Source organism: Rousettus aegyptiacus, unplaced genomic scaffold, assembly GCF_014176215.1.
Source record: "Rousettus aegyptiacus isolate mRouAeg1 unplaced genomic scaffold, mRouAeg1.p scaffold_m13_p_11, whole genome shotgun sequence".
Classification (NCBI taxonomy): domain Eukaryota; kingdom Metazoa; phylum Chordata; class Mammalia; order Chiroptera; family Pteropodidae; genus Rousettus; species Rousettus aegyptiacus.
The window spans coordinates 56,241,205-56,264,072 of record NW_023416286.1 but is presented as its reverse complement, the minus strand read 5'-3'; the positions used below and the strand labels follow the sequence as shown (position 1 = coordinate 56,264,072).

Sequence of the window (22,868 nt, the reverse complement as noted above, 5' to 3'; positions counted from 1 at the left end):
CCTAATGAGAGTGAGTGCAGTGTTTGGCACACAGTCACTTTCTAATAAATGGGGGCATTTAGTTGCTCAAGTTGTTGAGGAAATTATTCTGTAGCTGATATTAATGATTCTTGTGATATCCAAGATTGTTTCCATGAGATGTAAAATTAGAAAAAATTACTTATCTTCCCTAAGGTTCAGTTTCGTCATATATAACATGGGGGTAATAACAGTAATTTTTCTGCATAAGTGTGTTTTGCAGATTAAATGAGATAATATACATAAGAGCTTAACACCATACATGGATCTATTAAATGTTATTCATTCTTTCCCATCTTCCTTTTCTTCTTCCTCTATCTTCATGCTAAAAAGGCATTTTCATGGTAAAATGAAATATAAGTTAAGAGATGAAACACCAGTACTGGAATTATTATTTACTTTGATTTTATATTACATTTTAGATAAGTGATTTTAATTGTTAAAGTCACTCAATAGGAAACCATTACTATGTCATATATGAATTTTCTTGTCACAATTATGTTCAGAAATCTAGAGATATTATTGAAGCTTCCTACACCTAACTAGTGTCATAAATATTATTCTAAGGACAAATATTGTGAACTCCATGAGGAAAAAATGTACATGTCCCGTATCTCAGAAAATGCCTGGCATAGAGAAGATGTTAGAGAAATATTCTTTACTGAATGACTAAATGTCTTAGGAGCACTTTCTTTCAGGAAGAAAATCCAGCTAATATCATTTAAAAACATATAGCTTAATAAATGTGTAGTGATTTTTTTATATTTATGCAGTATATATTATATTTATAGTCAATAAAAATGATTCTCTTGAAATGATATGAGAAAAACTAACCCTATATATGTCATTAACTATATTTAATTTTTTTTATAAGTAACACCCAACTCAAAGCTATTCCTGAGACTTTAAAAAATTATTAATACAGAGAATGGCCAGGGAAACTTTGTCATAGATCCAAATATCAAAATGCGAATACAATACCAGACTGAGCATTCAAAAAGGTTGTAAAGATATTGTCCTAATTGATGAATTACTGATGGTGAAAGAATGAAATGTTCTAAAATAACACAAAACGTTTAATTATTTTATTTTGACATTTCTCTATGCATTCAGCCTAGCGGGAATGATATGCACTTTTGCTCAATTTCAAGGTTCTGAATTAGAGAAATCTCTGTAGCAGTGTAATATTTTTGAAAGCACACTGCTATTTGTTTTGATTTCATCTGGTGTAGTGAAAAGGTCAGTGCCTTTTGAAGGAAGCTTTCTTTAGTGGAGCTGAACGGCAGAGCCAAAGTCAAAACAACAGTGAATTTAATAGCAACCTTGGATTTTATAATTTAGGTGGTGGGACATCCTGTCTCTCACAATACTCTCACATAAGTCTTAAAAAAAAAAAAAAAACAATACAGATGACCACTGGCGCCAAGTGAATCCCCTGCACTTAAGCATGTGACCGTATTCTCACGTTCTGTAAAAATGGCCCACTTTTGTTTCTCATCAAACAGTTCTCAAATATAGCCAGAAATTCATTTCTATTTCTTAAGGCATTAATTAATTAAAAAAGAAATAAGTAGAAGAACACAAATTAAAGATGATTATGTGTAGAAAAGTATGACTTCACCAATGATTCAAACACCTCAAACTCCAGGGCCCTTTTTCTCTGAAATACTTTTTCCTTTGCGGGTTTGAATTTCCTGTTCATAGGAAATTCCACATATTGGAATCATGTAGATCCTGTTTCAAATGGAAGATGGATATTTAGAAATGTGGGTCCCCTAAGAACTGAGACCGCTGGCAGCCCTGCAGCTTAATTATCAGTACCAAGAATTAAACTCTCTCCATCAATATGACTTCATTATTCATTCCAAGAAATACCTGTTCAGAAATTTAAGGCCATTAACCAATAAGTAATTTCATTGTTAGCTTTAGGAACTTTCCAAAAGTCCATTTATCTGAACTACAGTCTAATGAACCAGCCTCTTTTTCTAGATAGTAAGTCACACAACTGATCAACCAGTCACCTTAAAAATGATTGTTGCTCATCAAGACTCAGGCCAAGACCATGTTCAGCTAGGTCCATCAATCCTAAACATTTCTTTTAAAATGCTGTTTCTAAAAATTAGTCATATTTATTTTTAAAGGTAATACATGTATTAGGTTAAAAATATTAAAGGCATAAAATAGATTTCCAGAGTGAAGATGACAGCATAAAGTCACCATTTTTCCTCTTTTCAGAAATTGCTCCAAAGCAAGAAGAAAAGTGAAAAGCAAAAGTGCGAACACCATCTGAATAACTTTTAACTGAAATGTGGAGCCAGACAGGAGGGGAGAGCATTGAAGGCAGTGAAGAAGTAAAGGTAATTCACAGTGAAGAAGTAAAGGTAATTCACTTCGTCCTAGTCTTCCACCCACAGTATTGCCTTCCCCAGAACAGTAATGGTTACCTGTTGATAACAGGTATTGTTACCTGTTGTGCATCCTGGAGACTCCTACACTCTTTTATTCTTTATTGAGGTATAATTAACATATAACATTGTGTTAGTTTCAGGTATAGAACGCAATGATTTGATATTTGTATATATTGTGAAATGATCTAGTGGTCCCCAATCTTTTTGGCACCAGCAACTGGTGCTCCTATGAGAATCTAATACCTGAAGATCTGAGGTGGAGCTGAGGCAGTGTCATTAGTGTTGGGGAGCGGCTGCAAATTCAGAAGAAGCTTCACTTGCTTGCCTGCCACTCACCTCCTGCTGTGTGGCCTGGTCCCTAACAGGCCACGGACTGGTACCTGTCCACAGCCTGGGGGTTGGGAACCCCTGATATAAACTCTTATCTATCAAGAATTGTCTGCCTAATCTCAATCAGATCTCCCCCCGTAAAAACACTTAAATTCAAAACCTCAAAAATAACCACCCCTGACCTATCTCTTTCTGAGACATTATTAAGACTGCTGAATTGGTGGTCTCCCTTACTGTAATAAGTATTAAATTTCACTTTGCTTGATCAATACTTTATTCAGATGACCTTTTTGGTCAGTCTATACTGTAAAGACAGAGGGTTTGAGAAGCGAGTTGCTCAAGGTTATAGAGAAACAGAGCTAGACATTAGTTCAGGCCTTCTAACACCAAGTCTGGTATCCTACGTTATAACTGGGGGGCGGGGGGGCGGTCTCTGAACAGCACCTCTTCCAATCCTTAAATTCCCAGAGAAGAGGGAATTTAAAAAATTCACCTGTCTACACAGCCAAGCTTTCAGATACCCTAGATCAGGGATTTTTTTTTTTTGTATTATTTTCCCCAAAGAGTTGTTATCTTTAAAAAAGTTATTTCTAAGACGCTAATATTTCATAAAGTCTTCCTATGACATCACATTAGATAAGTGTACATGACTTATCTCTATGCCCAAATCGGGGCATAGAGTGGTGGAAGATCTTCCTTCTCCATTTTGTGTGGGGCTATTTGAATAATTTGCCCTGAGGCAACTCTAAATGTTTCCTTTTCAATTTCTCTTTCTCCCTCTTCTTTCTTTTCCTTTTTAGTAGTTGTTGTTTGGAAAACAGCATAGAAATATGTCAGTAGACCCATAAACATGGACTCAATCTATTCTTGACTTTCTAACTTATGGGTTACATTATAATGCAGGTATATTATTATTACTACTATTAATATTGTTATTATTAGTGAAAAACAATAAGTATACCCCCAAACACTATCTTTGACATCTGGCACCTGTCCTTAATCCTTTCGGAGAGCAGTGTAGCAGCGATGAGGAAACCATTTCTACAGAAGAGCTAAATGGCTTTTCTAGAGATCGCATTTGTATTCTCAAAAAAATTTTTAATTTCTTTCGGAATATTCCCTCTTATTTCCTGAGATTCACTGGGTAACATAGCTCAAGTCTGCCCAAAGAGGTCCTTCTCATTTTGCAGTGTGCTGGGTTGTAGTAAAATGCTATTGGCTCTGGGTGTCTCTCAAACTACACAATTATTGAGCAAATCTCAGGGCATCCTTATTCCCTGATAGTCTTAAAAATTTTGCTCAGTTGCCCCCTATAGTTTTTCTTTTTAAAACCACTTGTGTACATTAAAAAATCAACAATTAAAATTTTCTCTAATTGCAGAGTCTCATCCATCCAATTCATTCAATGTTATGACATTGGGCACCTATGAAGTCAGTTTTCATTGCCAAACCAATACTTAATAAGTTTGACTTTATTTTTCTGAATAACATGTTAATACATGCCCTACTGACAACCATGTTATTTCTGAAGCTTAATTTTAAGGTACATGAATTACTGGAAGAAGGTTTTCCAAAAATTTGTCACATGGGTAGACAATTAGGTACTGCCAAATGGGACTCTCCCAGAGAAAGCCATTTGGGAATAGTCCCTGTGTTTGGCAACCCAGAAGATTTTACATTCCAGATCAATACACGACATAATGTCACTTTTTTTTTTTTTTTAGATGGATGAGCTGGGAGAGAGGTGAATGAGGAAAGGGTGGTAGAAAAAGGAAAAGCAGACGATCAAGTTCAAGAAAGTGTTCATAGGGAAGTGAGCCTCTGAAAATGGCTTCCTTCTAAGTTGCTCTGACTGCCTATGTGCTGAAAGTCTTTGGGAATCCCTAGAGCAAATTCAGATTAGCTGGAAGGCAATTATTCCCGGCAGGTGAGGAAGCTCATTTTGGTTCCTAATTTGGCAGCAACCAAGGCTCAGTGTATTACAATCCTTTTGTGGGCCATTTCCAGTTCAGGCAGAATTCTCTTCCCTGTGAGCAGCAGGACTGGTCCAGCATATGATCTGTTATGTGGGACCAAGTAAGAGTCTTCAAAGCCCTGCCATGAACTTGCGTTGTATAGTTACAGCTTGATAAAGACCCTGAAGTATCACGTAGTGTTCAAGGCTGATCTCATGGTGTTATCTGATGGTAATGCCAGGATTGAACCCATTGGAAACAAACAGAAGTTGGGACACAGGCTGTTATAACTTTGCTTAGAAGCTTTCCTTTCTCTATTTTAACCAGACCTTTTAGGTTCATCACATCATATTCTGTGATGATAACTTACAAGCCCCCAAAATATTTATTCTCATCTCATAGAAGGTACTCTAGCACATACTCAACTCTATGCAGGAATCATCAGCCAATAAAGATTAAATTTATAGAATACTATCTTGATGAGTTAGGGTTGTTTTAGGCATATGAACTCCGGGTACTGTTATAAAGTCAATATAGTTTCTCAAATCATATATTAGCCTTATTTGTTCATTATTACAGTTATCCAACTTACGGTGACATACATTGTGGTGAAAATATTTTAATGATTTCTTATTAATAAAGGTAGAGCAGAAGAGAATCCAACTCCTTCCCCTTAGCACGAGTTTGGAGAGGGATTTCTAGTATGAATTTATTCATTTGCCTTGTTAGCCATTCTGCCTTCAGTTCTCAATATTTAATTGTGTCATTTACATATGTCTAGGTAATATATGCACCAATAAGTTATATTCCAAATGCTTATGCATTTTTATAATGATTATGTCACTTTATATTATAACATAGTCTCATAAAGTACTCTTAAGTAGCTAGCTTAATTTTCTTTTCTGATATTTCAAGGCAGATTTTAGAAAGCAACATTAAAATTGTATGTTTTTACAAGCATTCTATAATAATTATGCTTTTGATACTTACAGATTTCAAGTAAATTTATTCTTAATAAATTAAGAAATCATGCCTATTTTTAAAAAGCTTATCTTTTTACTGTTTTCCCTTAGATTGTGATTTGTCCTTTAGATGTCAAAAAAGACATAAAACTTAAAAGAATAAAAGTAAGTTATTTCATCTTTTTGTAAATGTTTATACTTATAATTTATGTTTCACTGCAAAAAAGGAATGGCCAATTGAGCTAATAAAATATTATTCTTTTGGGAAAGACATTAATGATGTATTTGATATTATGTATAAGTACATAGTTATCCAAACTTACTTTTTAGCAGAAAGTATATATTGATACTCAGAAAATTATTGGTCCATTAAAAAAAGTTTTTTTGCTTAATATAATCTCACTGTGTTTAAATATGTATCAATGTTTATTAGTGTTACCTTAAGATTTTAGTGACTGCAGTCTCCTTTTCTAGAAGATTCCGTGCCCTGATGCTGAAGACAGACTTGCGAAGCTGTAAAATTATGAGTATGACGTTAGTTTTAGAATGTAAAGGGATAACATACTGACAAATCATTACATATATTAAATAGGTAACACTAGTAAAATATTAAATGTACTTTTTTCCCATTGATTCTACATTTAATTTTATTTTTACTTTTATTTAGGTAGAACTGCAAACAAACTTGTGAGGCTGCATGTCACAGCTATGGGGGAGATGCATTGGCTGTGCTCACTCGTAATAATGTCACTTTACATCTGAATAGGCTAATTCATCTTCTAAAGAATTTAACATTGAAATGTATGTAGGACTCCTTGTTGTGATTGTTCAGTAAAATGTCTTCTGATCCACACTACATCTCAAGTTGTTGGCCTGTGACCCAAAACTAATCTGAATGATTAGAATGAAGAGAAGAGCCTTCAAGGTTTCTTAGTTTGCAATGACAAAATTATTCTAGGGAAGAGAACTAAGAAAAAAAGTCCTGGACGCTGACTGCAAACCAGGAGATGTATTCCCCAACTCAGCTCTGGCCTGCTTGATAGTTGCAGAAATCAGATTGGTGACAAGTGTATAGGGAGCCAAACTGGGCAGGAAAAGGACAGAGGCAGAATAAGGAGGCACGCCATCCTGAGAAGATTCATCATAACAAATAACAAACTAAAAAGTGTAACTCAAGTACTCGTACCAAAAATAATACTTGAAAAATGACTTGTTCATTTTGATGAATAGATTAGATTAGATATCCTGGGCACTTAGTATGATATTAGTGACTACTGGAGATAGAAGGTAACTTGGAATCAAGAGTTCTTGCTTACTAGAATTGAAAAGCCTACTTATGACTGCAAGGCTATGACACATGAGAGTGTCAGTAAAAAGTAGGATATAGCATATAGTAAAGTGCTAGGTGATACATACAGTAGACCAAAACGAGAGAGACTGTGGGACTTTGGGTGGGAGAGAAATAGGTGTGTCTGAATTAGTGAGCAAAACTTAACTGAAGAAGTGGAAATTGTTCTGAGTCTTGAAGAACAGTTAAAATTTCTATAAGTAAAGTAGGCAGTGGGTGAAAGCCTGAAGCTGGAAATGCACGCATAGGGCAAATTAGTTTGATGCAAACTGTAAGTGCTGAGCTAGGTACTTAAGCAAGGCAAGTGGAGGAAGTGCGACAAGGCACGCTGTGTTTCAACAAAGTTGAGACAGGGAAATAAAAAGCAAAAGATAGAACGACTCTGTATTTAGTAAAAATAGACCACCCAGTGTCTTTTAAACAAGAGTTAGGTAACTTGAGGTGCAAAGTCACAAAGCTCCAATTTGTAAACAAAGCTATAAACAAATGCTGTAATGTCAACCAACATGCCCATATGGCCATAGCTGGAGAAGAACTTGTGATCAGAAATTGGTCTTTTCAGCTACAACTGAGAACCTAGATAACATTATGACTAGCAGTATAATTTTCATAGTTCACAGCGGATCTGTAATAAGGGAAGAATAATTGAACACACTGCCAATTTCTTTCACATGAGGAAATGTAGCAGACTTATTTTTTTCAATAATGAAAAACTAAATTGGTTTCATTATTCACCAGAACATTCAGGAAAATAAATTAATGTGCAGACAAGGAGAGTAGATCGGATGTCAATTTTTTTTTAGAAATTTCATTTTCAGTGTAGTGCAAAAAAGACTGTTTACCATTGTGTATCATGAAACTTCCTTAAATCTTCTCCTTTCTCATAAAAAGGTGACTTTTGGCATTGATTTAACCTCCTCGTGGAGGCAGTACATCTCCTAAGGAATGCTGTTTACAGTCACTTTGGAAACAGAAGACTCATTTGAAGGGTTCCATCATGGTGGCACATCCGCCCTTTTGTTACCTAAGCATATACACAGTCACGAGAAAGGCCCAGGTTACAGGGGCCCTGAGACAGCAAGTTTTAGGAGAGGACTTCAGAAACACTACTCCTATTCCATCTTCAAAGGACAATAATATGCCTTAGGCATATTTCCCTTAATGTAAGGTGATGGTTTGAACTCAATCACCTATCTACTGCCCTGTAATTGAGCAGCTGACACTTGCAATAGTGTCCTTCATGTTTAGAAAAATCTTTGCAGAAACTGGAGATAATATTTATTATATTGTTTCTAAAATTATCTCTGCACTGCCTGAGATTGCTAAAGGACTATCAAATCTCCTTTGTCCTAGACCTGAACTGATCAAAACTAATGACACTATTAATCCATGCAAAGTACTTGAGAACTGGTTTTAGAATTAACAGCAGAAGTAGAGAAAGAATAAATATTGTAACAGAACTTCAGACTCAGCTTCTTGAAAGAAGAAAGGAGATATCTTTATCTACATTATCTATCTATCTATCTATCTATCTATCTATCTATCTATCTATCTATCTATCATCTATCATTTATCTGTTCATCCATTATCATCTATCTACATCTATGCATATTTGATAGCCTAGATATATATTTAGATAGTTATATATTTTAACTGTTCTTTTTTCTAGTAACTAAAGAAAGCCTATAGCGATTATCTAGTTATTGCTTCTGTTTTTCTCATTTCTGTTGTAAAGCTTTTCACATTTCTTTTAGCAAAGGACATTTTCTAAATGCTCAGCACAGTACTCAGAGCTACACTGCTCTGCAGTGCCCTCTTCTGGCTCCAAAATATACTGATAGGTATCTAAAATGAGCAAAACAGATCTAATAATTCATGATAAGTAATTTTAGATCTGAAATTGTAAATTATAGCTATGAAAGATGTCAGTAATTGTTTATTCTAGATGTAAACATGTCAGAAATGTATGACTTAAAAGGAAAGATGTGCATGACATATTTACATAGAGTTTGTATTGAAAAATATAAAATTAGTTGAAAATACCTCACTTTTTGGTGGTTATATTTTGTAAACCTAATACGTTCAACTCTACAAGATGATCGACCGTTCTTTGAATTATTTTTAAAAATAAATAAAATTGAATGAAGTTGTTCAGGCAATAAATTGTTCAAAAATAAAGTTGTTCAAACAATACAGAAATAATTTTTGTCTTAAAATTTTAATTTAAAAGATATTTCCAGAATTGTGTACTTTAATATGAAATTCAAGAGCCTAGAAGTTCAAACTAATTTGTTTAGAGTTATATATGACTGAATAAGTTGGAGCTGATAGACATAGCAATGAATAGACCTGCCTGTGTGGGTTTACATAATTATATTTTGAATGCTTTCCACCAGTTCTTATGTCAATGTGTTAGGGTAATTTTGGGAGTTAATTTTGGTTGTCCAAAGTATGTTTTTAGTAGTTTCCTCACAAAAGGCTCATGGAAACAATGTTACTCACATCTTATAATACTTATATTCTTACATCTTGATAATGGGTTTTTTTGTTTTGTTTTGTTTTTTGTTTTTGTCACTTTAGACTTGATATAAAAAACTTTGCTCACATACTTTCTCCCTGGACATTCTATGTTTGTTACCCTAATTTCTCCAGAAATTTATTACTGCAGAAAAGTCTGATGATACTATAATGTTCTCTCCTTTATAAATCACTTGTTCATTTTGAGCTAGATACCAATTATTTACAAATTGAAAATCCTGTGATTTTTCTGGAGTATTTCTTATTTTCAGTCATTCATGGTTGATATTTTCAGGTCATGTGTACTTTCAGGAGTTTCAAATCTTTTTATATTTCAGAAAAGTTTAGTACTTGTTCTGTTCTATTGCTTTAGCTTTCTTCTTTTGGAACTCCTATAATTAGATGTTGGACCGACTCAGACTTTCTTCAATTTGTTATTTTCTTTCAAATAACTTCTTTTTAATTTCTTAAAATTTCCTCTTCTTTGCTTTCTCTTTATCTTAAGGCTTCATCCGCTGTATAGAATCAGTTCTTTCCTTGTACTTCAATCTTCATTGTTTTCCTGACTTCTAGCACTTTATGCATGAATTTTTCTAAGTTTTATTTATGTTGCTATTCTAATCTGATATAATTTTTAATGTTTTGATTCATTTTGCAACAGTATGCTACATACAGTTTGAGCTGCTTGTGGACATGTCTTTATGTTGAGCTTTCACTATCTATAGGAACAGTATTCTCTTTATTCTTTTTTTCTTATAACTTTTATAGGAAACTTGACTCTGATAAGATTCTATTGCTCATTTTTATGCAAAACTAGTTTTCTTGAATAGTTCAGTATTTCTCTTCTAACTTCAGAGCTGCTTCTTCTGTTGTTTTAATATAGTAACCAAATATGGCAGCTTTCTTTCTGGGATTTCCTAGCTCTGTTCATTACTCTCCTCTGACACCACTAATTTTATCTGGATCTTCTTTTTCCTCTGTCACTCTTGTCATTGGCTTGTTCAATACTGGTCCCACTTATGGATGTTTCTACTCAGTGTGGAGCTAAGAAGGTGTTCCCCTATTCTCAGAAACATTAGATGCCTTTTTACTAACTTTGGATTCTTTCCCACAGGTGCCGATATCATGTGTTATTGACTAAATGTTTGTGCTCCCTCTAAATTCCTATGTGGAAGCCCTAACTCCCAATATGATGGTATTGGGAGATGGGGCCTTTGGAAGGCAATTAAGTTTAGCTGAGGTCACGAGGATAGAACCTCAATGATGGAATTAGTGTCCTTATAAGAAGAAAAAGAGACCAAAAATCTTCTTCTTCCATGTGACAACACAGTAAGAAGAAAGTCATCTGTGAACCAGGAAGAGGAACCACACACTGAATCTATTGCCACCTTGATCTTGGGATTCTGGGCCTCCAGTATTGTGAAAAATAAATATTTATTGTTTAAGCCACCTAGTCTATCATATTTTGTTATAGCAGCCAAATAGACTACGACATGATACAAATTTTATGGCTACTGGTTTGTGTGCATCTGCTTTTATTTAGGGTTTTGGGATTACCTAGTTTTGCTTTTGTTATCTAGGTATTCTGTGTGGGAATTCAAGGATAATAAAAAAAACTATGTCAATGCCTGTCATCTTTCCAGAAGCCTCCTTAACTTTTCTTGTTGAGTTTTGACGCAGATTTAACACTTTTATTAGCCTTTTCAAAGAATAAAATTTTAGTTTTATTGATATTATTGATTGCTTTTTCTCTATTTGATTAATAATTGCTTTTATCTTTATTATTTCTTTCCTTCTGCTCTTAGTCTTTTCTTGGTTAATATTTTTCTGAATATTTGAGTTAAAATACTTGAACGATTAATGTCAGCCCATATTCTTTTACTCAATACACATTTAAAGGCTACATTTTTTTCCTCTAAAAATACCTTTAGCTACTTCTCACAAGTTTGATACGTATTATGTTCATTATTTTTCAGTTCAAGATACTTTTAATTTCTTTGGTGGTTTCTTCTATACTCTCTACATTATTCAAATGTGAAGATATCTTTTGTGGTTATTATGTGGTTTCTAATTTTATTACATTTTGGTCAAATAATGTCTTCTTTAGGATATTGATTTGGTTTATATTAAAAATTTCTTTTTGGTATAGAAAGTGCTCATGTTTTGTAAATCATCATGTGTTCTTGAATCACAATGCCTAATCATTAGTCATTGCTGAGGAAATGTATAAATTATCATCACAGGAAGCTGGTAAACTGTATATTTCAAATCCTTTAGATCTTTATTAATTCCTTGGCTCTTTGATCATGAACTGAAGTATTATATATATATATATATATATATATATATTTTAAACTTAATCTTCTAGTTAATCATAATTTTTTACAGATGAATAAACTGAGGCTTACAAAAATTAGGTTGTCTAAACTCACCCAGACAATAAGTTGCAGAATTATGACTAGAACTCTGGGATGTACAGCTTCAGTGTCCAAATCTTTTCACTACATCATGATGTCTATGTAAAATGTCACTCTAGCTTAACAGTAAAAAAAGCATATTCCAAACTACATTGTAATAAAATATTGTCTGCTTGACTTGAAAGGTTTGGTTTACACACATAATAAGCTCTTAACTTATCTCAAATCTTAATGTGAAATCTAGACTAGCCAACTTTTTCCTTTGTTCTATATATGCATAATTGATTTTCAGAATAACAGCCCTGAAGTATTAAAAGAGATCAATGAACTTTTCTAACCCATTCAAACCAGTATGGTAATAAGTATTTATATTTTACATTTACCGATTCCTTAAAATCAGGGATCCATCACACCTTTCAATTAACCAGAATATTAATTCAATTTATTCAGTCACTTGGGTGTAACCACAAACCTAGCAGAGAATATTAGATTCCGTTGAAGTACTACCATGTTTATACCTAAAGAGTCATAGTTTCATTCTAATACCATTCAAAATGAAGCCATTAATATTTATTTGAGAAAGAAAACCACAAATATAAGTATTCAACTAACTTCTTTGATTTGGAGTTGTTAACAATACATTTCTGTTTCTAACTGGGAAAAAGTGTAAGAGGCCCTGTTTCTCTTTTCTCATTTCGAAGACATTAATGGATTTATAATAATGGGAAAGTGCTTATAAAAACATATGACCATAATGTGCAAAATTATGGTCTGATGAGCAGGGCTTGATGAATGTTATTTCTGCTGGAAAGGTGTAGTGTAATTATTGTAATGAGCCACTTTATTGAATATGTCTCCCACATAAAAAAAAGTAATTGAAAATTAGCAATTAGTTAAAATTATATAGGTTGACAGTGGTACCTCATTTGTCTGTATTTGAAATTTTCATACCCCTGTGAGCTGAAAATCAATCTCAAGGTACATATGACAGATCATGTGTATGGTAAGATATTTCTATAAAATAAACTTTTTATGAAATCAACATTATGTTTAGAAAGAAAGAATTTTAAAAATTGATAAGTTTAGGTGGCAGCAAGGTCAAAATAATCATATTAAAATATACATAAAGATGAATACCATTATAATATCATGTTATGAAGCTTAAATATGTCTTAGAATGTGGATTTTGTCAAAAGAGAGTTTTAGATGATTTTAAGTTATTTCAACATTATTAATTCTGAATCCCGAAAAACATTGAGAATAAAAGTTATAATATATATAAATATGTATGCGTACATACACACACTCTAAATCTTCCTTCGGCCTCCAGGCCATTCTGTGCATGTTGATCCCTGCTCTGTGTGACACATCGTCTTATCTTTCTGCGAATTCCACCAGATCATAAGCTCCATCTGATAAGGATGGTGTCTTTCTTGTCTACTGCATTTTCCTTCAATGTCTAGCACTGTACTTAGTTCTTGAAATAGATTTAAAGAAAGAAAAAGTTTCTTAATATGAAAAAAATGACTCTCTTTTCTATGCTACATTTTTTCTTATGAAGTGAATCCTTGAAATAACAAATGTGAATCACATAAAAATTACAAAGGACACTGCTTATTTTGAAATGTATCAATTCATTTGATATATAGGAAAATGGTGTACAACTAGAAACTAAATGATTGGAAATTTAATTGGTTTGACTTTTTTGCACTTGACTTTGATGACAATGCTTTAGTTATTAAAGCTGTAACTCAAATCTTCAACACCTTATATCAGCTAGACTAGTGTAATGAAAGTGATGATGCAAAGAATGAGGGAAAAGCAACATTTTCAATTATTGAAAAAAATTCATTGTGTTTAATATACAGTACTTACTGGTAAGAAACTATAATGTATGGTAGGCCAATTTAAATTACAGACATAAAAGATAAAAGGACTTTATGGTTATAACATATAAACAGAAAAATAAATATTGAAAATCTGTCGAGATTTAAATAAAACGAGGGAATTTATGATTGTAGGAGAAAATGCCAGATGCTTTTAACCATATAGATGTTTGTGAATTCAAAATCTATACACTGTAATACAAAAGAGCAGTCCTTGGTCTCCAATTATGACTCATTTGTATTTGAACTTCAGGTCCAAACAACAAGAATATCAGCAACAGCATAACACTTAGTAGAAAATAAAACTTATAAGTAAAACTATACTCAAAAGAGAAGAATATTTAAAAAGTACAGCCAAATGTAAATTTCAAAGATAGGTTTAGCTGCAGCCTCAGCTCTCTGATACTTGTTTTGGAGACAGTACTGAAAACTCTTGCCTTCTCTATTACCTATAAAGGATGCTTAATCCTAGACTGACTGAATTTTGGACCTTAATACCTTAGGAATGTAAACAAATTACATATAACCTCAAACTAAAAATGATGACAATGATATATTCTGCAAGAAGAATGATAGATTGAGAATTCCTACTCTCTTGTTAGTTGGAAGGAGTGTTTTTTACCCAAGACCTAGCACATTGTTTGCATTTAAAGATCCTCAATAAATGACTGTCAAATGAAAGAATGTACACTCAAATGTAGCTCTGTTTTAAAATGTACTGCAAAGACCAATAAAAATGAAAAAAAAAATTTCATTTTTAGTACTTATCTTTTTGTTTCCTCTCCATTACTGTAACTAAATGGTCAATTATCCACAAATACATCTTTATGCTAAAGGAGAAGGGCATAGGATTTTCATAGTTGGTCAAATGAATGCCACTTCTTCCCTCCCTGAGACCACACTGCATCGTACCTTCGCAAGACAGCCCCTGGTTAGGCAGTATCATGCAAGCTCCCACTCTGCTCTTAGAGAAACATCTTTCATGGCATAGCAGAGATGCTAAGCTATTATTTTAGAAAATTCTTTCAGAAGAGTAAAAGCCTTAAAGATGAAAACAGGCTGTTCTCTTTTTGTAAGTGAGTAAATGTTCATCCAAATTACAGATTAGGCTGAATAACTGCTGCTATGTATGGAGTTACTGGAACAAATCATCAAACACTCTATAATCACACAGAAAATTACCAAATGCTGTGTGGCAATCAACAAAGCTTTGTGAAGAGTAAATCTTTCCAGAACAATTTAATTTACTTCTTGAAAGTCTAAGACACTAGGTAGACAATGGGAATAGTAACTGGAATATCATTAAAAATCAAACTTGAAAAAAAATCACTCATGGACAATAAGGAGAATAAGTCAGTACTTAATATATTGTTTCAACTGGATTTTTACATCTGAAGGTTAATTTGTTTAAGTAAAAGTCTTTTGTCTTGATTGATGAATGTAAGTCTGCTGAGTCTGACTTCATGGTATGGTTTAATATCAGTAACCTTTCTTATCAGGTATGATATGCATATAACATGCTATACTAGGTGCAATAGTAGGCATTTAACATATATTATATTATTTATTATAAAAAAACCTTAAAAATAAGAATTATCTCTATTTTATAGATGAAGATTGGCACCTATATCACTTAATCACTACTCTACTCTACCTCTCACAATCAGTTACATCAAGCTTATTACGCTTTCTGTGCCTTTCCACATGCCTCCTTCTCTGTCTGGAGAACCTTCCTCCCGAATTCTTCAATCTTCCTTCTCCTGTAAGGACTTAGATTAGATCCTCTCTCATGTTCTTATAATACTCTTTACTTTCATTCATTTATATATGTTTCTTATAATACTCTTTACTTTCATTCATTTATATATGTAGGGTATAGTTTATATCTCTCTCATTGTTGAATTTCCACAGCCCAGAATGGTGTCAGATGAATAACAGATATTTCAAAAATGTTTGTTGAATGACTGAGTGCTAAAGACTAATAGAAATGAAAAGAGTAAACAAAACATAGTAATTACTTTTATCATTTTCCTCCTTGTTCTGTAGATGCGTTAGCTATTAACTGTGAGGACTGATTACTGAATTTGCTATATGGTTAGCAGTTAAGGGAGCATTAAAGGGCATCTTGTCTTGTCAAAATGTCCACACTTAGAAAATGTCCCTGGGTTCAAGTATAAGTAAAGTTTATTTATATTTTGGTTTATAGGATTAATACATAAAAAATACTAACATCTTTTCTTGGTCTAGTAATTGGTCTTGTGTTGTGTCTGTATTGACAACACAAACTCTTCTTGCCTCTGTAGTCTAGCTGGTAATGGTACATGGGGTTAGATGGATCAGGATTTGAAGGTCATTGAAGAGTGGAATTTGTATTAACTAGGCAGACCATGGAAGTTTTGGGCAGGGCCACATTTCGAGGACCTTTTGGCATTGGGTCAAATGTTTCAGTGGATGTTTTGGATAGGATCAAGTGTCTGCTGATCCCAAGAAAGAGAGCAGACATTGACCTATTGTTAGAGAAATATTCAGTATTCTTTATAAATATGGGTTCTGATACTGTACTAGAAAGTGCAAAGGCACAAGGGAGTGACTGAGACAGCCCTCATCCCTTCATCTATCTCAGGCTGATAGAAATCTGTGTGGTTTCTCATGTTCCCCAGACTATTGTAGGTTCTGGCTCCAGAAATGACACAACACCCACAATAGCAGGGTAGAAAGAAGACAAAGCTCATAACAGAGAAAGCCCAGATCCACGCATTGTAGAGACCTTGACTTTGATGAGATGCTTCACTTCTGAGGATGGAGTGGGCTGCTTTTATTACCAGAATTACTAGAAAGCCAAGTTCACATCTCGGTCTCAGTTTATTAACAAGCACTTTACTTAAGAAATCTAGGGTTTAATTTCAATAATATGGAGAAAATATAGGTGAAAAACCATTGACTGATTTCCTTTTGCTTGAAAACAAGAAAAACTCCTCTCAAGATAGGAGGGTTTATCCTTCAATCAGGAAGAAAAGGACAGCTGTGGGAAAGTGGGAGGAGAAAGGAGTGTGGGAATTAGCTCCTGGGAACACCTTTTCTTTGGAGTCTGGAAGGGCAGCCTTTCTTCCCAAGGATGAAGCGGGAAACACCATTTTCTTTTTCCTTTAGGATCTGAGCAGGCCACAACAATGGCTTCAAGATTTTACATTTTTGTTTGCTTGTTGTTTACTGGGAGAAGGACAGGTATTTTAAACCATGTGATAAAGGTAATCAAACAGGGCTATTTTTAAAAACATGGTCTCTCCAAAGCGAGGTTGCCATGGGAATTACTTATGATAGTTCAAAGCCAGGGTAATTACTCAGAGAAAATCTTGCCTAAAGTGCTCCCCTGTTTCCTGCATTATTAGTCTCCCCTCCCCAAGCTTCCGTTGTCAGTTTTTCCCCCTTAACGTGTTTAGGTTCCTGTGGACTCAGTGTTTTCCCTGCCAAGAGAAAAGTGATTCCTTCTAGTGAAGTGCAGTTTCTTCTTACTGGTAATCATTAAAGGAAAAGTTTTATTTTATTATTCCTTTGCCATGTTATAAGAATCACTGATAAGCTAGCCTCTTGTTTTCTTTTTATTTTTCAGTACTCTTTGAGGAAAATCAGTCTCAATTTGCATTGCACGGTGCTGGAAAATTTTTTTTTCACATAGAGCACCTTGCTGTCCATTTGGAATTTACTGGCATGTCTGAAGACAGTTCGAATTGTAACAAAAATTTCCTGATAAATACGTTATCAGAGGAGCTAATCTCTGTTCAAAATTTTTGTTGAGTGTTTATTTATTTTCCTTAAAGTGGCTTTAGGGTTTCTTAATAAAAGTGAAAAAAGCTTGCCATATTAAAAAATACTAATACTAAACTGCTTTGTCTTTGATTTCTGCTTCCTTTAAATCCTCACCCCTGAAATTCATTATGTGAAATTCTCTGTTTTGGGTTTCCCTGCCCAATGGCACTCGACAAGGATGATAAATTCTGAGTATTTAAGAAGAATGTCAGGAACTGATGGAAGCTGAAGCAAAAACAGTGGATCCTGAAAGAAATTGTTAAGTCTACTTTTCTGGCAGCTTAAAGTCAAAGCTTTAAGAGTGGATGGCAGAATGAGTAAGTCTCTTGCTCCTGCCTTGATAGAGTAGCTGCTGCTTAGATGAAGAGAAAATATGGTCTCTGCATTCCACTTTCCAAGTTGGAGCATTTACCCAGATAATGAAGGCTGTAAGGGATAAACAATATTATTCCAACTGCAGTTACATCTACATATGGGTCGAACAGGCTTACATGGAACGAAGGGCAACCTAACCATTATTGATAATTTTCCTTGTATAAGATCATGTGTTGTGTGTTTCAATCAACTGACATTGTAGATTGGGACTGCCTGTAGTCTTCAAAAATTCTAGTCTTTTAGATGCTGAGTGGCTTGGATACCACCAAGGAGCAAGATATTGCTAGTTTGTTATATTTTAAGAGATTATGAGGGAGGCTAAAAGATTAAATTACAGAATAAAACTATAATTGTTATCTTAGTTAAAAATAACTATTAAATGAGAAGATTTTTAAAGAGCCACAAAATATAAGGAGATTAAAGAAATCAGAAATGGCTTTCTAAGTTCTCTGACTGTAACCCAACACAGAAAAGGCCTGGGAAAAAGTAATGGCAGGCGCACAAAAGAGGACCCCAAATTCTCCAAATTCTCAGCCCCAACCCTCCACACGTGCCAAGACTCTTAATTTTTTCCTCATCTATTTCAAAAATTTGAAAAACATCATGTTTCCTTATAGAGATAAAATAAATTTTCACAAGCTAAGATTTCAATTTTGTGTTTCCAGTGGGACTTAAAAAAGCGTGTTCTGGATTTGCCACTTAGGGCATAAACGATATCAGTTTTCCACATTCTTCTTAGAGATAGCTGGAGTTAAGCCACAGCCCAGCCTGGGAGTTCATTGCACACCTCTGGCTTGAAGTCTTTTGAAATAAATTAAAAAAATAAACAATGTGTGTTCCTAAAATGTAAAATGCAGTTTCAGACTGACTGGATGAAACCAGACCATTATTATCTTCTCACCTGATTATTGGCTGACATATGAACTTTTGCATCCATGTCCTGTACATAGTATTGAGTGAAATATAACAATGGAAAAGAAAGGTGACATGTTTAGTAAAATAGTAAAAGAGTTAAAGTCTTTAAAGAAAGTTAAGAGTATATTGCACATGTGTGCGTGTGCACACAGAAACATGTTTCATGATTTTTCACTCAAAATTCAAAAGTGAAGGGTAGTCTCGGTTGAAACTAAACTAGTGCCCTGGGCGTTCAGGTGGAACAAATATCTAGAGCATGAAAGGAAAACAGAGAGATGGCGATCATAAGGGAAAAGGAGGAGGAAAATAAGAGCAGATGGAAAACTAATAACTGAACGAATAATAAATGAAAAATTTCCTGTCAAATATGGACTGAAAAGACTTCTCAAATTAGGCAGTTAGAATGATAAAAGACATATAATGTATATCCTGGTAAAGTTTCTGAACTCATTATTTTTCCAGTGGAAAAAAATGACATTGGTATCGGATTTGCCATCTATAAACTCGGAATCTATAAGACAGAGGAATAACATCTGTAGAAGATTGAAAGAAAATAAATGAAAACCCTTAAATAAGAAGAGACATATTGCAAAGAAAATCATTATCATAATAATTTGAGAACAAAATCATTAAACTATACAGAGAACAGAGGAATTGGTAGGGGAAGGTGATAAGGGAGAGAAATTAAAATTTGGGAGGAAATAATGGAAAGGAGGGAGGAGAGGAGAAAAGCAAAGTTACTCTGAAAGTATAACCCTTATGGGGTGGAGGGACAAGGAAGAGAAATGGAGAATGTTGGAGGATGAGAAAGTGGGTATTTTATTTTCACATGGTGATAGAGAAATATGTATTTGATATAAGCAATAGAAAAAGGATAGTAATGATTGAAAGGAAAAAAAATAAATTAAGGCCTCCAAAGAGAAATACTTGCAGGTAAATTAGATGTCTTTGCAAACTCTAATCTTTAATCTCTTTTACAAACTCTGTTATTGATCTTTCACTTTCTAAAAGTGGAATAGGAGAAAAAAATTCCCTATCGACCTTTCAAATGATTAAGAAATAGGTAAGTCAGAGAAGAATATGATAATATACCTAGAGAAAATTCCTGCCACATACTAAGCACTCAATAAACGGTAGTTATTTTGACTGACTTTAGGGAAACTTGCTCTAGTTATTCTCCCTGGTGTAACAACTGAAATAAGCATGGTGTCCTGCAGAAGGCAACATATAGACAATGGTTAAGCCTGGGCTGAACCTTAGAGATCAGAGTGCATCCTTCTGCATGTGAGAAAATGAAGGTTTGGGGAGGCTCTTGACCTATTTGAAGTCACACGTCCGTTACATGGCAAGGCTCAAAAGCTCACTTGTAGAAATGCAAAATTCAAATTAGTAAATTAAAAAATCTTAGGTATAATGATTTCTTCTACAAAAAAATTATTTTCTTCATTATTCTCCTGAGACATTAGATTTCAGAACCCTACAGAGTTATGTGTTTTTTATCTCTAATATATATGCTTAATAAAAATTTGGATATTTGAGGCAGTGATTCTTACTTTTTGGTCAATGTATTTGTTGTCTTCAATTGCAGACCGTTTGGAATGATCACATGATGAGGATGAGGCTGAAGGAAGGCTTCTTAAAAGGCAGCAAGTGTCCTGCTGCTGGCGGTCAATAAACTGCTTCATGAAACTTTCCCTTTGCAAATGAAATATATGTACATCAAGCTTTTTAATGAAATGAAGCAAGCGATCACATTTTTCAATGATGCATTTGCTTAAGCTACAGTAATCAAGCAGTGACAAAAGTTCACAGAAAACAAGACATGTCATACAACAATGGTGTTTAGATTAATTACTAGAGTAATTAATTTAGAGAAAGATTCCTAAATTTTCAGTCATTTCTGCTAAAAAACGTAATGTCCCTAACTTTTAAGCAATAATATTCAGTAATTCACATAATTTTTAATTATCTCATGGTCATAAGATACTCCTCCCTCCAAGACTTGAAAGAATTAATTCATCTCTCTGAACTTCCATTTATCTTAAAAATCTTTGAGAGATAACTTCGCATATAAAGACTCAAAATAACTCAAAAGAAACTTACTTCATCTGATCTCTAAAACATGGTGAGAATTCAAATAACATCTTTTCAAATAACCACTAATCTTGAATCTAATTTACAGCTCTTTTATACTTCATATTTTCAGGTTTTAAATTTTACTTTTTAAAATCAGAAATAGAAATATATTTCCATTTGAATTTTAAATATTATTGTACCACATCCAGTCTAACACTTTTATAACTGCCGCATAGAATTGTATTTAAAACTAGTTACATTTAAAAAATGTCATATTTCACATTATTCTGGTTCTATTTATAATCTTTGAGCTATAACTGGAAGGATTTCCTTTAATTTAAATATTTTAAAGCATCTTTTATGCAATCACTTAATTGGAGGGCAAAGTGATAAAAAAATCATATTACCATGGTTCTTTTAAAAAGTGTAAGACAAATTATATTGTAATCACACATGGCATTCTGAACAAATGTTGTTACAGCAGTACAGAAACCTGGCCAGTGGTGTTTCTCTATTGACTTGAAAATAAAAGATCCTCAGAGTCAATTTTATTCTTACCTGGTTGAGGGTCAGAGGTTGATTATCTGCCATCTCTGCAACCCTGAGCACCTTCACCAGTTACCTGAGAAGTTAAATACCTAGGAGCATCTCAGGGAGAAGCAGTGGCAAGCAGGCTTCTGGCCTAGGCTAATACACTTGTCAAATGACACTGCTTTGAATATACTGCTTAAAAGGATCAATGATTTTTAAAACAGGTAGAGTAGAAATTTAGATAATAACTTAAAAATAGAAAAATGCTAACATGAGTTTGAAAGAAGGGCTGGATCAGATTTAAGATGAATCTTTTACATTGTATTTGAGAGAAACAATTAAAGAAATACTTTAATACCTGATTTTAGGAACTGTAAAATCCGAAGGAAGCTTTGAGATTTTCACCATTTGTGGTCTGTTTGGAAATTTTTCAAAGATTCGAAGGCGCAAAGGGAGCTTTTCTTTGGTGTCTGCATTCGCTTCACTTTGCTTTAACTAAAGAAAAAAACAGAAAGAGGAAGAAAAAGGGGTAACCTATAGGACTATAAGTCAGAGACGATTAGATTTCTTTAGAATCAAAGAAACAATGAGTTGTTACATGAATAAACAGTAGATGGCAGCAAAGAACTACCAAGTATACTTCTGTCGCCTGGCATGAATTGCTCTGTGCACTCAAATGGAGCACCGGGAAAACAAAAACAAAACTAAACAAAAAATTTAAACCCGAAAAAAAAAAATTAGAATAAAAATTTATGTTATTTTATTCCCGAATATAAGCTCCTTTTCGTACCAATCGTTATTTTTTATTATTGACTTATTTATTATCACTAACATATTTAAAAAATAAAATTTGTTTTTATAAATATGTGCCAGAATTAGAAATCAGTTGAATAAAAAATAAATTAAAATCCTAAGTGGTAATACTTTAAAAGAGGGAAAATGGCAAGAAAATTGGTCATTTACTCTAACAGGTTAAAAAGAAAAGCGCAAAGTGGAAACAAAACATTTGGTACATGAGAGTCTTCTATTTAGTTGTAAAGATGCTTGGAATTGATTACATTACATGCCATAAACCGTCTTTGCAAGAAATGACGTGCAAATGGTATGTATGTATGTATTATTCCATATAATGGTTTCCATATTCTACAAACCGGGTTTCAGGGAAGCTGAGGTTTAATATCACAAACTGGAATCCATGCTGACCTAAGGAGGCATCGTAAGGACAGATTTGGCTGGTGAATTCTGACCTGAAAAATAAGGTTGTGGCTTCTACACTTTCTCACTCTCTTTTCCTTCCCCTCCCGGGGCTGACTCCTCTTTCAG

General features: G+C 33.8%; 1 protein-coding gene across 5 annotated transcripts in view; it reads right to left on the bottom strand.

The window, feature by feature from the left end:
* NALCN (sodium leak channel, non-selective) overlaps window positions 1-22,868 on the bottom strand; it is a 272,813-nt gene that overhangs the window by 55,999 nt on the left and 193,946 nt on the right. For all 5 annotated transcript variants that reach the window (XM_036228821.1, XM_036228822.1, XM_016123175.2 and 2 more), the window contains 3 exons: window positions 21,904-22,040; window positions 20,492-20,633; window positions 6,113-6,186 (listed from right to left, as the gene is read on the bottom strand). In XM_036228821.1, the coding sequence (XP_036084714.1) occupies window positions 6,113-6,186; window positions 20,492-20,633; window positions 21,904-22,040 (353 nt within the window). The remainder of the gene's footprint in view (window positions 1-6,112; window positions 6,187-20,491; window positions 20,634-21,903; window positions 22,041-22,868) is intronic.